The sequence below is a fragment of the Phalaenopsis equestris genome, unplaced genomic scaffold, assembly GCF_001263595.1.
Source record: "Phalaenopsis equestris unplaced genomic scaffold, ASM126359v1 Scaffold000513, whole genome shotgun sequence".
Classification (NCBI taxonomy): Eukaryota; Viridiplantae; Streptophyta; class Magnoliopsida; order Asparagales; family Orchidaceae; genus Phalaenopsis; species Phalaenopsis equestris.
In genome coordinates this window covers 2,664,116-2,679,019 of record NW_018164953.1, presented here as the reverse complement: position 1 = coordinate 2,679,019, position 14,904 = coordinate 2,664,116, and the positions used below count along the sequence as shown (strand labels likewise).

General features: G+C 37.7%; 1 protein-coding gene across 1 annotated transcript; it reads left to right on the top strand.

The window, feature by feature from the left end:
- Positions 1-11,597: 11,597 nt before the first annotated feature.
- On the top strand, positions 11,598-14,904 carry LOC110028486 (formin-like protein 2). The gene is made up of 4 exons (XM_020730350.1): positions 11,598-13,239; positions 13,478-13,668; positions 13,749-13,984; positions 14,097-14,904. Exons 1-4 carry the CDS (start codon positions 11,795-11,797, stop codon positions 14,823-14,825), a joined length of 2,601 nt encoding a protein of 866 aa, XP_020586009.1. The 5' UTR covers positions 11,598-11,794; the 3' UTR covers positions 14,826-14,904.

Sequence of the window (14,904 nt, the reverse complement as noted above, 5' to 3'; positions counted from 1 at the left end):
TTGTTGAGATTTGGGGTGTTAGCCAAATTTGGGGCTAATTTGGGGATTTTGTCAAAGATGGTCAAATTGACCAAATTGGACCAAGGTATAGTTGGACAAAATGAAATTGGGAATATTTTGGATTTATTGGGATTTATTGGGAATTTTTGGAATTTTTAGATTTTGGGTCATGGAGGGGCATCTTGGTAATTTGGTTATTTTTGTCAGTTTTGGCAAATTTTGATGTATTCAAAGTGTTTGGAATGAGTTTTGATCAATTTTGGGTATTTTGGCAAAATTTGGAATTTTTAGCCAAATTTGGGTATCAAGGGCAGTTAGGTAATTTGGAGGTGCCTAGGGGCAAAATACCAAGTTAAGCATTTCACATAGAATTGGATAGATATCCATTCTAAATGAACCAGGGATTAATATATTGTGAAGATATGGTGTATCCTAGTTCCAGGGTCGACCCTAAAGCCAAGTAATCCTATAGGGACTCTTCTTGAATTCTCTTATAATGATCTTACCTACTAAATGCTAGAGGTTAAGATCAATATGTGGAATTTCAAGCTGAGTAAAAAGAAAAGTTTTGAATTTCTAATGGTGGGGTACCTCTTCTAATTTTCTAAGACTAGTCAATAGGAAAGTCCTATGGCTAAACCTAGGCTACTAAAGAAGTTTTCTAGACCTCAACCAAAAGTGAGGTCAACTATGACGTCTCAAGCCCTAGTAAATTGTCTGGCTATGATTTTGATCAAACTCAATTTCAAGTGTTGGTCTAGAGCTAGGTTATAGGTTGTTTGAGAGGGGGTTTTATGGGGGATCAACTCCTTTCACCGTGGAGATGGTGTGTGCACAATTAATTTAAGTTTGGTTCAATATGGAGTTGTGGAGAAGAATGTCCTTTGGACTATGTGGGTGTGGAGAATTCTGTCCTAGTTTGAGCTAAAAATTTGGCTCTCACAGGGGGAACCAGAGGGGGAAACGGTGGGCCTGAGCTTAGGAATGCTTGGAGAGTCTCTGGTGAGAATTTGGCAGAGTTTCCCCTAGGATTTTAGTTAGCTCCCTTTTGGCCATGGAGGGGGTTGATTAAATAGAAAGGCTTGGGCGGGCCACCAGGGTCAATTGGTGGGTGCAAATTGATGTTTAGGTGGAGGGATGAAGAGCTATGGTGACCAATCAGACTTGGCCAACTCAGGTGAGTTTAATTTTTAGTTTTGGCCAATGGGGGCTCCTTTGGGTGGCTGTTTCCAGCGGCTGAGGATGTGGCTGGCCAGGGTTTAGTCACTTCTTGTCTCAGGGAGGTCAGGGGAGAGTTAATTATGATTTACTCCCAATGGCAAGTGATGATGTCAAAGTATTTTCAAATATAAAGTATTTTCAAAGGAAGATATTTAATGTTTTGCCAAATATGTGGTAAGATCCCTTAAATCAATGGATCATTGGTCCATAGCTCACCAAGGTGGTTTAAGTGGGATTAGGATGGTCAATAGAGTCCAAATGGTGGTTGTGGTGACATTAATTTGGTGATTTGGCATGACTAAGTCAATTTTGGTGTCAATTTTGGTGCATCAATTTTGTTGCATAAGTTCAATTTGGGTCAAATTGGCTTGAAGTTGGGTTTGGGTTAGGCTAGTCATGGCATTGAGCCTAATTGATTGATCAATTTGGTTTGGATGATTGTCACAAGGACTTTAGAAAAGTTTTGAAGTGATCTTGAATTGATTGAATTGATTTGGAGGTTCATTGGAGGTTCAATTTGAGGGATTTTGACATTTGGTCAATTTTAAGGGTGTTGGGTTAAAATCGGGCTTAGGTTGGGCTAAGTTCAAATTGATGGTTGAAAATGGTCTATAGGAATATCATAAATAATTCTCAACATCAATTGGACGTCAATTTTGGGGTTTGGGCATTCAATTAGGTGACATTTGGGCATGTGGCTAAATTGGGGCAAATTTGGGGATTTTGGATTTGGGCAAAAATTGAGTGGAATTGAGGCTTGATCAAGGCCAATTTAGGACTCAATTTGATTAGCAATTGATTATTAGGATTGTTAGGAAGAGTTTGGGATCCAAATTAAGGCAATTGAGTGGGCTATGAGATTCAATTGGGTGAGATTAGGTCATATGATCAAAATTGGGGGTTTTGTTTTGATCAAAATTGAGCTCAAAGTATGGGCCAATTAAGCTTGAATTTGGTTTAAAATGATCATAAGCATGATGAATTTGAGTTTACAATTGAAATTGGAGAAAATTGGGGTCAAATTGATGGACATTTGAGATGAATTGGGGTAATTGGGCCGTTAAAGGCAATTTGGGGTTTTTGGTCAAAATGGTCAAATTGATCAAATTGGGTTCAATTTAAGGGTGCAAATTAGTTTTAGGGACATTTAAGAGGATTTTGGAGGTTTTGGGAAACTTTGGAATACCAAAGGTATTTTTGTAATTTTGGTCAAATGTGGGGGTATTTTGGTAATTTTGGGTGGTTTTTGGCAATTTGGTTGATTTGAAATGGTTTGAAATGATTTTGTACAAATTTGGGTATTTTGGGTAAAATTGAGAATTTTGTCCAAGTTTAGGGTTTGGGGGTATTTAGGTAATTTGGGTAGGTCTGGGGGGCAAAATGCCAAGTTGAATATTTTGGTACAATTGGGGTGCCAACCATTCTATGTGAGCCATGGACTAATAGAATCTCTATTTGGGTTCTCTATGTAATGTTCTAGCTAAACCCCAGCCTAGGGCTAGTGGGTCTAGGGGACGATCTACATGAGTTTCCCAAAGAATCAAGGGATTAAAGTCAACAAAGTTTGGGCTTAGGGTTATGAGTGAAAGGAAGTGAAAGTGAGTGCAAGTGAATGAACCAACTCTAGACAAACACTCAGGGTCAACCTTAAGGCCAAATAGTCCTATGGGGACTCACCTTGAGCTCTCCCATATTGACCCCACCTACTAAGTGCTAGAGGTTAGGACCAATATGCGTAACTTCAAGCTGGGAAAAGAAAAGTTTAGAGTTTCTAATGGTGAGGGTTTCTTTTTCTAGTCCTCTAGGAATAGTAAACACTAGGAATAGTAAGTAAACAGGAAAGTCATATGGCTAGAACCTAGGCTACTAAAGAGGAAAAACTAAACATCAACCAAAAGTGAGGTCAACACTCACTTAAGGCTGATTCTTCAACATCTTGACTCTATATCAGTGATGTCTAGCCTCTCACCTCTAGATGCCCCTACCATATGCCATCATAATGACTGAATCCATGTGTCAGGGTACTAAACCTTCAGCCAAACTGATAAGAATCTAGCTTGTCACTCTAGATCTAACCAATTCTACGCCCATCAAAACTTATCTCCCTTATCTCCCTTTCTCCCTTTTTATTTGCACTCCCCCTTAAGTGATCGCAATGGCTCTACCTAGAATGAAGTGTGGTATCCACTAGTTGGGTGAAATCATAGCCCTCTCAAGTCATTAAGTTTCTCAATGGATTTTAACCTTAAGTGGCCAGTTTGCAAAGTAAATGAAAATTCAGTGAAAATATCATCACAACTTTTAAGAGGAAAAAGAAATCTTTATATCATTCTCATCCCACTAGATTAAGTCTCATATGCAAGAAGAAAGAAATGGAACTACTTAGAGTTCATTGAGATTAAATAAAAATAAAACATTTGCATTGAAATTCAAGTCTTACAACAAAAACTTAAACAGAAATGGAAAGTACCTTACGTCTTCTCTCCAAGCAAACTTCTGGAGTTTCTTTTAAGCAATCTCTAAACTTCTTAAACTTCTTCACAAAACTTCTTCACAATAAAACACACTCACACTTACACTTGAACACAAAATATGAAAAACCTAACTCACTATTTCCGCCCAATTGAAGTTTTGAGGCTTTAAAAGGTCTTTAAATTCTGGTAAATCTTCTCATAAAATAGAAAACAAAAATCACCAAGGGTTGCTTCAAACACCCCTCCAAAATTCAATCAAATTCGATGTATTTTGTAGAAATGTAGTTACTAGCACTATAAAGCCAGTCTGGGGTGCTATAACACCCTTCTCGCTCGACTGTGGTGCTATGACGCCAATGGGTGGCACTATAGCACAACACAAAATCATCATTTTTGCTCCATTTTTTTTTTATTTTCTCTAAATGTTCCTTCCATGTACCTGAAATAAATAAATATGCAAAATACATTCATTTAAAGTGCAATATCATCAAAAATGTATATAAAATGCTTATGAAATATGCACTAAAAAATAGGTTATTTTGAGGTGGATTACATGTCCACCTTCAGGTCACTACCTCATTGACATACCCTTTTATTCGAGCAGTTGCAGTCACGACATGCCCACCTTCGGACAGATCACTACCTTTATGGCATGCCCGCCCTTTCAGTCATTGCCTCTTTGGCACACTCACCCTCACTTTTGGTACACTCCCTGTTTGTTTGTTACATATCTTGCATGTTTGCATGCGTGCTCGGTGAGTGCCTCTTGCTAAGTTGTGAATCCTTTTTGTGGGTATCCTTTTACTTGATGCAAACTCATCTGTAGTTGGTTCTTGCTAGTCGCATGTCACCCCGGGTCACTGATCAGGCAAAATTCCTTTTTATAGGTAGCCTATTTTATTGGTACATCTCATTTTTGTGTGTCATGTTGCATGTAACATCCTTGCACTCATCTGCATGATTTCTGTTCCCCCTTTTGGGTGGTCGTCATGATTGTTTCATACTTTAGTCAAACAATCATAATGTGTGCTTCTTGCATGCTTTTATGCTTGCACATATGCTTTGATGGTTTGTCTTGCTCATTAGGAGAGTAACACATTTATTATTTGTGACACTCAAATGAGTGTTGCCCCATGAGGATGCCTCCACGAGAAGTGCAAGTTTTTGTATCATGAGCAACAAACATGTATGATTATGCTAAGGATCCAAGGGTTCTAACGTGTGTCATATGCGTCACAGACCCGCATTATAGGTCCACTATTTTAAAGGTATAAAAATTGATATTTTTACTATTTATTTTATCATCCACTCTATATTTAAAACTATATATGTTATGTCATACGTGAGGCCACCTCTTCTAAATGTCACTCACTTTATTTTGACGTTCTTTAGAATCCTTGGTTTGTTTAGGATGAGGCTGGCGTGGATATCCCGTCAAAGTCATACAGTAGTCGGAGACTTTAACTTGTGCATTTAGGTGCTAAGTTAGGATACATTTCGTTAGATTGTGTGCTAGGCTAGATTCTAGAGTGTTGTGTAGTCTTTTCAATACTTGAATATTATTTTTTGTTAGTTTGTTCATCCTAGCCATGCATCTTTCTTGTATTGTGTTTTTGGTATGATTGCATGTTTGATATGCATGTTAGTGTGTTAGGGCACTTTCTGCAAGGAGTCATGTCTCTATATGCACACATACAGGTACTAAGAAGGAGGAGAATGTGATGATTTTCACTAACCCTTTTCTTGCAGGTGTTTCTTGGTACCCCCACTAAGCACGTCTCATTGTACATTCCCTACAAACACTTGTTTTCATGCAGATCGAGTCATTTCTCTTTTTCTTATGTACTTCTTAGAGTTTAGGAGTGTTTTGTAGCAGAAATATGACACGAGCACGGGTTCTGAGATCCTTTGACATAGGAACTACGTGGAGGGGGGTCAGGAGCAGATGCTCGCGTCCCGTATATTAATTTTGTATTTTATATTGATATTTAGAATTAGGACCGCGCATTTATATGTGTCTGACCTCCTTTTTTTTCTTGAATATATTGCCGACCCTGCGACACCAGCCTTTATTATTTATTTGAGATGGCTTGTTTTCTGTATTATCCCATTGGAATTTTTTCTTATTTATTTATATGGTCTGTCTAGAAATCACAATGTATTATAGAATCATTAGAACAAAAATCCTAAATTTTCTAAAAAAATCATAAATAAAATATTCAAGATTTTAAAGCACTTTTACTTTCCTGCATGGTTTTCAGGTCAAAGTTTAAATGGGTTGCATAACACGAATATCACCCAAATCATAATTAATAGGGCCTCTACAATATTTAAGAACCACTCTAGACAATTGCATTCAAATTACATGTCCTGAGGAAGAGCCGTCGTGTTTCTCTAACCTGACTGGCCCATCATGCCTTTTTATATAGGTGGTTGTCTAGTGCGCCTACGGTGTTAGAAGGCTCCCGACCTATACGCGTGTAAGTCCCTTTTATTGGGAGTGTTTCGAGCTTTGTAGTTGAACATTTGCTTCTTATCCTTTCTTGAGGCATTCTTGCCACTGCGGTAGATATAAGTCTCACCTCTTGGAGCTATTGCTTATAGTCATAGGACAGAGTTTTCTTCTTTTGACCTTAGGGCTACAGAGATTCCTATGGATGACGTCATTCACAGATTGTTGACTAGAAGTCTCAGAACGTGTTGGGTCAACTACCATCACGATCGGGTAGACTTAGGGTCCCAGTGTCTTGGGAAGATGCGTCTATGGTCCCTGACCTAGCTACCTCCACCTTCTAGGATTACTCAACCTTTCTAATGTTGAGCCAAGTCACTCATTAACTGCTTTGGTATCATTTTGACGATCTGATGTTGATAAACTGCTGCCCGTTTGGGATATGATGGTTTATGCTTTGCCCTTATGGCTCTGACATGCTTTGACACATAAGGATATCCCCCATCAAGATGCTTATGTTTATTTTGTGGGCTTCATATGTCGATGAACCGCTACCCTTATGGGATGTGAGAGACTCACTATCTACCTAATGACTTAGCGAGAGCTTCGAAGCATATAGGCATTCCTACATGGAATAACTTTCCTTTGTTGACCTATTTTCCCAAGTCTTTCATAATATAAGTGAAACCCCTTTTTGGGCACCTAGGTGCCAATGCTCAAACTAGCAGACAAAGAGACTAGTGCCTAGGCTCCAACAACTACTGGTTAGTTTTCAACAGTTACTCCCACACAACTTGGGGTGTTATGCAGACGGTATAAGGGCATACTTATAGAGTTTTAACAAGTAGAACATTGTTGAAGTCCAAGGGGAACACTTCTGAAGTCTAGGGGAGAATCTATGTGAAGTCAAATGTGAGATTCTAAGTGATTTTTGCTTTTATTTGGAGAATTTTGGTGAGATTAGTGAGTTTTATTGAAGGGAAGACATTCAGTACTGCAATAAGAATTGGGAGATACTTTTAGGGAGGCATTCTCAACACTTTTTCAAGGAAAAAAACTAAGTATTGTGCACTCTCTTTTTTTGTAATTGTTTGTAAACAAAATCTAGTGGGTTTGTTTTATTTCAAAGATGTGTTCTGGTGTTCTCTCCATGCATTGTGAGTAGTCATTTTACTTTTTCTCTTGTGGTGAATAAGTAGGTCGTGCAGGAATATTAGAATGCTTTTAAAATTGGTTTTCAATATTCATTGTGATGAGTATTCTTCAAAGCTTTACTTACTTTTCATTCTAGCCAAATGAGAAATTAAGGTGTTGCGATCCATAATGACTCGAGAGAGCTATGGAAGAACGATTACAGTATTTACGTTGAACTATAAGGCATGAAGCAAAAGTAAATTATAGGGAGATGCAAATAGATAGGAAAATAATCTAGAATGAGTTCAAATTGGGGTTTAAAGAATTAAAACCACTTTAACCAATCCTCTTTATGCACTCGAGAGAGGGTAAAGAAGAGAGTTGCTCCTATTTGTCACTAGCTATGGTTACAATTAAAAGTAATTATTTTCCTACACGCCACTTATACCATTACAAGGGAGGGTACTTTTATAACTTGATTATCACCAATTCAAATATATTTTGTAGAATTTCTGTAGGACTAAACCTTTAAGAGTAGTTTGTAATTTAGTAGGATTAGTTAGCACAACTTAAGAACCAGCTTTACTTCCAAGCTAAGACCGATTTTAGTAGGCTAGAATTTCTCTTAAGTCTAACTGCCTGACTTCATGTGGGATCGATATTTCATACTCAAAATCTGATATTACTGATACAACATGTACACTTGTGCGAGACCTTTGCACTTAGAATTATGGCATGTGAAGTTTTTGGCGCTGCTGCAGAGCGTATCATCTGGTCCTCCAGCAACTTCATGTATTTTAAATAAAATGAAATGTTCTAAAAAAGTTTTGGAGTTTCCTCCAGAACTCAAATAACATCCGATGTAGGTTGCTTGTGAAGTCCCCGGGTCACTGGTGCATGAAACCACCAGGTTTGTTATTTGACTTCTAATGAAAGTAGCTCTTTTTTTTCTCCACCCTAGGATGCTTTGTCTTGTGTGTGGACTCCACTTCATTTTGGGTTGGGCTCTGGTATTCATGGAAGTGAGTTGCTTGCTCTCAGGTAAGCTTGCAAACCCTTGCTCACTAGGGTCCAAGCATTTGTCCCCATTGTCACTACCCCACCAAACATATGATCCAACTTTTTTTCCAGATCAGAGTCAATTCCACTGAATTTAAATTTCTTGGTGGCCAACACTACTTGTAATATAAGGACAAGTGGTTTTTTTTGTACAGTTCAGGGAGAGAAAGTGATAAAAAAAAGTTTTTCATGGATATATTGCTACTTGCAATTTCTCAGCCCTCAACTCCTCTGAAGCATCAATAATTAATTTGATTGGATCTCAATCCAAGCACGTGGATCCGCATTTTAATTCTTTCTATAATTTTAAGTTTTTTTTCAACTGATCCCACTTGTTCCTCAGTTGCATCCTATCATACTCTATTCTCGTTATTTCCTTGAACTTCTTCATAATATTTTGTCACCCTTTCTTTTGTTAAAATAGGTGGTGGGTATATTTCCCATTTCAACCTCCTTAAGACAAAGATGACAAAATATGAGTTTGGCTTCCCCATCTCACGAATTTGTTGAATCAATTTCACTAGTCTTAACTATTGTGTTACTAGCACAAGAAAAATGAAACATTAATATTTGCAAAAACCACAACCCACACAGAAGCAATAAAACCATAAAACCACAACCCACACAGAAGCAATAAAACCATACAACCACAACCCACAACCCCATCCACCACAACACAACCCTAACCACACCCGCACACACAACCACATGCTCCACACACAACTACAAGCACCACAACCACCTTTACAAAAAGCCACAACTCCACACATAACCACAGCTCGCAAATGAGCGAACACAACCAGACGATCTTAACTCACAACCACGAACACCACAACACAATCCCAACCACACATTCACACATAACCACAGCCTCCACACACAACCACGAGCACTAAAAAAACCTTCACACGGAGCCATACCTCCACACACAACTACATCTCACATATGAGCCAGCACAACCAGAAAACCACAACCCACAACCACAGCTACCACAACACAATCCCAACCACACCTCCACACATAACCACAGCCTCCACACACAACCACAACCACCACAACCTCCTCCAACCATAATCAATTGTAATAACTACTTTATAAATACTTTTTTCTCATTCCTTGGAGCCTATCAAATTAAAACTTTGCCTCTTTAAAAACATACCAGACTATCAAACCCTTTTACAAGTATAACCACAACCCACAACATAGCCACCACAACCTACAACACAACCACCCAACCCACAGCCACACCACCATAACCCACAGTACAAGTAGTCCTCACCACAACACAATCACGGCGCAAAGAACTCCTCTCCACAACATCACCTAATTCACAGTAAAAGTCATCACCCCATCAGTAATAAAGGAAATCCAACACCAATGTAAAATCACATGAATTCCAAAAACCTAAATCCCATAAATTGCAAAATCCAACAACATAAGAAAAACTAGATGAAAATCAACGACCGAATAGAGCTAAAAAAAACATCGCAAAATTCTAATGTCAGAGAATAGTGGTAGAGAATACTATGGGTCGAGGCAAAGTAAAGAAGCCAAGCAGAGACGAAGAACAAAGATTAAAAAGGGAGCAAAGAAGCCAAGAAAAAGCAAGCACAACCCACAGATCAGATAGGAGGAGGCAAGTGAGGATCTTACCTTTAGGGTGACGAGAGAGAATCTCAGACGCGAGAGAAGGGAGGGAGATGCTTGATAGCTAGAGAAGGGGTAGACAGGTAAAAGATGGGTGAGAAACTAATACGAAACTCAACCCGGCTGCATTTTGTCTATTTTTTTCAAAAACACACCCGTGCAACGTTTTTCAAATGGACAAAAAAAATGTTTTTTGGAACCAAGGCGCGCAAAAAACGTTGTGTCAAACAACCCCTTAATGCCTACATTATCCGAGTTATTCATACATAGGAACATGACTCTTTACAGTAACAAGACTCCTTAACAATTTTGTACCCGCCCAATCATCAAATGAAAAATTAGTAAAATGTGGGTTCAAATTCTTTTTTTTTGCAAATTCTGCAACACGAATATTCACGTTATACCAAACTCTTTGAAGTGAATTGAGCAGGAGAATCAATTTATCGTCATTTTCTAGTTCATAATTCATATCAATCTGGCATTGCCCTATTTTTATTTAAAGCTTAAAATATTAAGATATTATTAATTAGGTTCACTAAATTTATTTTTTATAAGATAAAATGATATTTTTAAAAAAAATAATTTTATTTGCTTATTTATTTAAAAATAAATAAATAAACAATTTCGAGAGAAGATATTTGGAGTTTTAATTCATATTGATTTCTAATAACGTTTACTTAATTTTTCAAACTATATTTTCTTTTTTAAGAAACCAAAAGAGCCCAAGTTTGATTAAACTACAAGTCAACGTCATCCATCTCTATCAACCAATTAATTTCTTCTTCCTCATTACGCAGGTTTAGGTAGAGCATCTAATAACAATGTCAAGCAGATCAACTGAAGTAAGAAAATTGCTATCTAAATGTCAAGCATTGACTACCAAACAAGCAAAATCAAAGGTTTCATACCATAACTTATTTTTCGCTTAATTAAACAACATATAATTTTATTTTTCATAAACTGTGCTTAAAGCTCTTAAATTTAAACATGCATCCCTTCTAATTCCATGTAAAAATATGATTTTTTTTATTTCATCTACTTTAATAAAATTTAATATCTAAATAGTTATGCCAAAATCAACCCATGACACTAAATTTATTGTCTTGTGCATGGATTCAAGTTTTCTTCAATCAACGACTAATAAATCACTTCTTATCTTTGTCTCTTTCAGCATACAACTCTCTCTCTCTCTCTCTCTCTCTCTCTCTCTCTTCATCATTGATGCTTGGTAGGAAGCCAAACACTGTTGTTTATTAACTTCTTGAGAGGGAAGCAACTGAAGTAAAACAAATCTGCCTTCTTCACATATATTTGCTACAATTGAATCTTAACCTTTCTGCAAGTCTTCATCTTCATCAAATTTTGAATTTTCTTAAATCCCACTCAAAAACTTCTCTTAAAAAACAATTATTCCAAAAAATTTCTAGTAGTTAACAGAATCATCATTTATAGTCTCATCTAATAATTTCTCGAAGGGAGAACAAAAAGGTTCAAAACTTTCAGCAAATTTGGTGAAATTCCAACCAACATAAGTAGTAAAGACTGAAAAAATACCAAACAATTATTTAAAAAGAAAGGCCTGTCTTCTGCTTAAGGACTGCAAAGGCCATTACTTCTCTCAACTGCCAGAAGTCAGGGATTCCTTGGAGTAGCATTAAAGCCTTTTGTTCTACATCTCTCATCTTCACACACAACCAAACTTTGGTGAAAAATTCTTTCAAAATCTCACATTTCTTTTTCATGAGCTCATGTTTGCTCTTCTCCTCCATGAGATAGATAGATGATTTCTGAATGATCAAAGCTAGAGATGAGCTCAGCCACTCATAGCTCCTCCCTCTTTCTCATCTTTCTCCTCTTGATTAGCTTTCAGCTTCTTGCTTCTGCAAATGGTGATGCGGAAGCTGAGATTGAGAAGGTCTCAGGGAAAGACAAAGTGGAGGGAAGAGAGCTAAGTTTTCTCATGATTACAAAGCTTGGGATGCTTTTTAGTCTGCATGGTTCAAGCAAACACACAATAGCTCATCAGTTAGCTCCAGCCCAAGCACCAACAGAAGCAGTACTTGAGAGCTTCTCTCCTCTTCCATCCCTCCACAAGCTCCACATCTATCACATAGCACCATCCCATGGAACAGAAGAACCATTATCAGAAAGACAAAAGGTGGCACAGAGAAAGCATTTACAGATGATTATGACAATCTCTGCATCTGTCTTAGCAAGCTTAGTTATCTTTGGAGCCATGGCAATGGTGGTGCTAGTTTATAGACGGCGTGGAAGAAATGATTGCCATGGAAATACTTCTAACAAGGTGAGTTTTGATCCTGAGCCAGCCATGTTTTACTTTGACTCCTTGGCTCCATTTCTTGAGAGTGATTCAGATCACAAGCTATGTTCTGAATCCAAGAGGTGTGTTTCTGCTGAAAATAATGTTACCTTTGAAAGTGAAGGGATGACTCCACACCCATTTTTGGATTCTAAGAACCAATCAGCAGAAGCTGCAAAACAAAATTTTGAGGCTTCTTCAGATGGGAGTGAATCATTTCATTCTATATGCTGTTCTCATTGCTCCATCGAGTTGATGACTGCTTACATTCAACCAAGCTCAGATTTTTCAACAGAAAATGGTCATTTTTCTCCTCTCACATCCTCAAAATTGAATGTATTTTCAGCTCAAAGCATAGAGAAACCAGTAATGTCTACCAATTCGATTCCTTACAATACAAGAAAAATTCCACATTCTCTTGTTCCAGAAAGCTTAGACAGTAAACCATCTCTGCTCTCAAGAACACTAAAAAATGAGAATGACAAAGAACCTCTTCCTTCTCCCCAATCTCTTAATCTTGAAATGGAACCAGAAGCAAGTTGGTCTTCTTCCAGAAATACTAAAAGCTCAAATCTCAGGGTTAAAATATTCACTGAATCAAGTAATCTAGCTAATAGAACAGATCAGGCATCAGCAACTATAACAGCAGGTAAAGTAAATGCAGTAAAAAAGCTTCAAACTTTGCAAAGCATCAAAGGGCAACAGATGTCAAAACCTCCTCCACCTCCGCCGCCACCGCCACTACCGCCTTTTCCAAGGAGCAGTAACTTTGGCAAGCCTGTTCCCCCTCCTCCATTCCAACAGCAGCAAAGCTCAGCGGTTGATAAAAATGGTAATCCACTCCCAAAGCTGAAACCACTTCATTGGGACAAAGTAAGAGCTGCACCTCACCGTTCTATGGTATGGGACAACATCAGATCAAGCTCATTTGTGTAAGTAGCCATATCAATATGAAATCACATCTCAAATTTAATTATCTTTCTAAGTATTATAGGATTGAGTTATAAAATATTTTTAGGAGAGTGGATATTAAAGATCAAAATTTTGCTCAATACATCAATAGATGGGCACCCATTAATCTAATAATTTAAGGAAATGGGAAATCATTCATGTTTATCTCAGCAAATATATGCAGCTTTGGATGTACAATTTTTGTAAATTTCTGTGTAGATTGGATGAGAAAACAATCGAATCGCTTTTCGGGTACAACATGCCATGCTCGGTAAAGAATGAAGAATCAAAAAGCAAGAATTCAACTCCCAACAAACAAGTCCTTGAACACAAGAGACTTCAGAATTTCACCATTCTATTGAAAGCCCTGAATGCAACAGCAGAACAAGTCTGCAAGGCTCTGATACTAGGTGGAGTTATTGTGAAAAATGATTCCTCTTTTTATTTCATACTGTAATTTTTTTCTACATATAATTTATTCCATCGTTAGGTAGTGGATTGGGTACCCAGCAACTGGAAGCTCTTGCAAAAATGGCGCCCACAAAGGAAGAAGAAGAGAGAATAATTAAGTGTGGAGATGACACAGATGAGTTAGGATCTACAGAAAAATTTCTGAAAGACATACTCAGAATTCCATTAGCCTTCTCAAGGATTGAAGTCATGTTATACAAGGAGATATTCGAAGATGAAGTTATTCACCTGAAAAAATCATTTACAATCTTAGAGGTGACAATCTTATAACAAGCTTAGAGAAAATATTAATTTTTTTCCAAGAAATTCTGAGCAAAATCACTTTTTTACAGAGTACTAAAGGTTTTATTTTCGGTAAATTCTTCAGGAAGCCTGCAAGGAATTGAGATCAAGCAGACTCTTTTTAAGATTACTCGAAGCAGTGCTGAAAACCGGAAATCGAATGAACGTTGGGACGATACGAGGCGGTGCGAGAGCCTTCAAGCTCGATGCTTTGCTGAAACTCGAAGATGTTAAAGGAACGGATGGGAAAACCACATTGTTGCATTTTGTTGTCCAGGAAATTTATAAATCAGAAGGCCTAATTACTCATGAAAAGAGCAATGTAAAGCCTTCCACAAAAAGTGAAGCCAAGAACACGAAGGAGAAGGAAGAGGAGTGCAATGGAAGGGAACTAGAAATAGTCTCTCAATTGAATACCGAGCTCTGCAATGTGAAGAAGACAGCAACCATGGATTTAGATGTGTTGATGAGCTCGGTTTTAAATCTATCTAAAGGGATGATGAAACTGAAAGAACTGGTGGAAGGGGAGCTTTCAGGGAATAAGAGGGATGTAAGCTTTGTGAACTCAATGAGAGTGTTTCAGAAAGAAGGAGATGGGATCATTAATGAACTAAAGGAGTCTGAGGGGCAAGTTTTTCGCCATGTGAGGGAGATCACTGAGTACTATCATGGAGATGTAGGCAAGGATGAGGTGAATCCACTTAGTATTTTCGTAATTGTTAGTGATTTTCTCGGCATGTTGGATCGAATTTGCAAGGAATTAAGAAGCTCAAAGAGCCCACAGCCTTTGAATCTTGTGGCTAGAGGATGTTGAATTTGTTCAATATGACAGATTTCATATATAAATACACATGTTTTTTGCCTACTTTTTTTATGTTATGATTTTTGGGTTT

Excerpts from the sequence above, each read along its gene's own strand:
- LOC110028486 (XM_020730350.1), top strand. The coding sequence starts at position 11,795 with ATGAGCTCAGCCACTCATAGCTCCTCCCTCTTTCTCATCTTTCTCCTC. Across the intron at positions 13,240-13,477 it reads ATCAGATCAAGCTCATTTGT|ATTGGATGAGAAAACAATCG; the intron begins GTAAGTAGCCAT and ends ATTTCTGTGTAG. Across the intron at positions 13,669-13,748 it reads CTGCAAGGCTCTGATACTAG|GTAGTGGATTGGGTACCCAG; the intron begins GTGGAGTTATTG and ends TTCCATCGTTAG.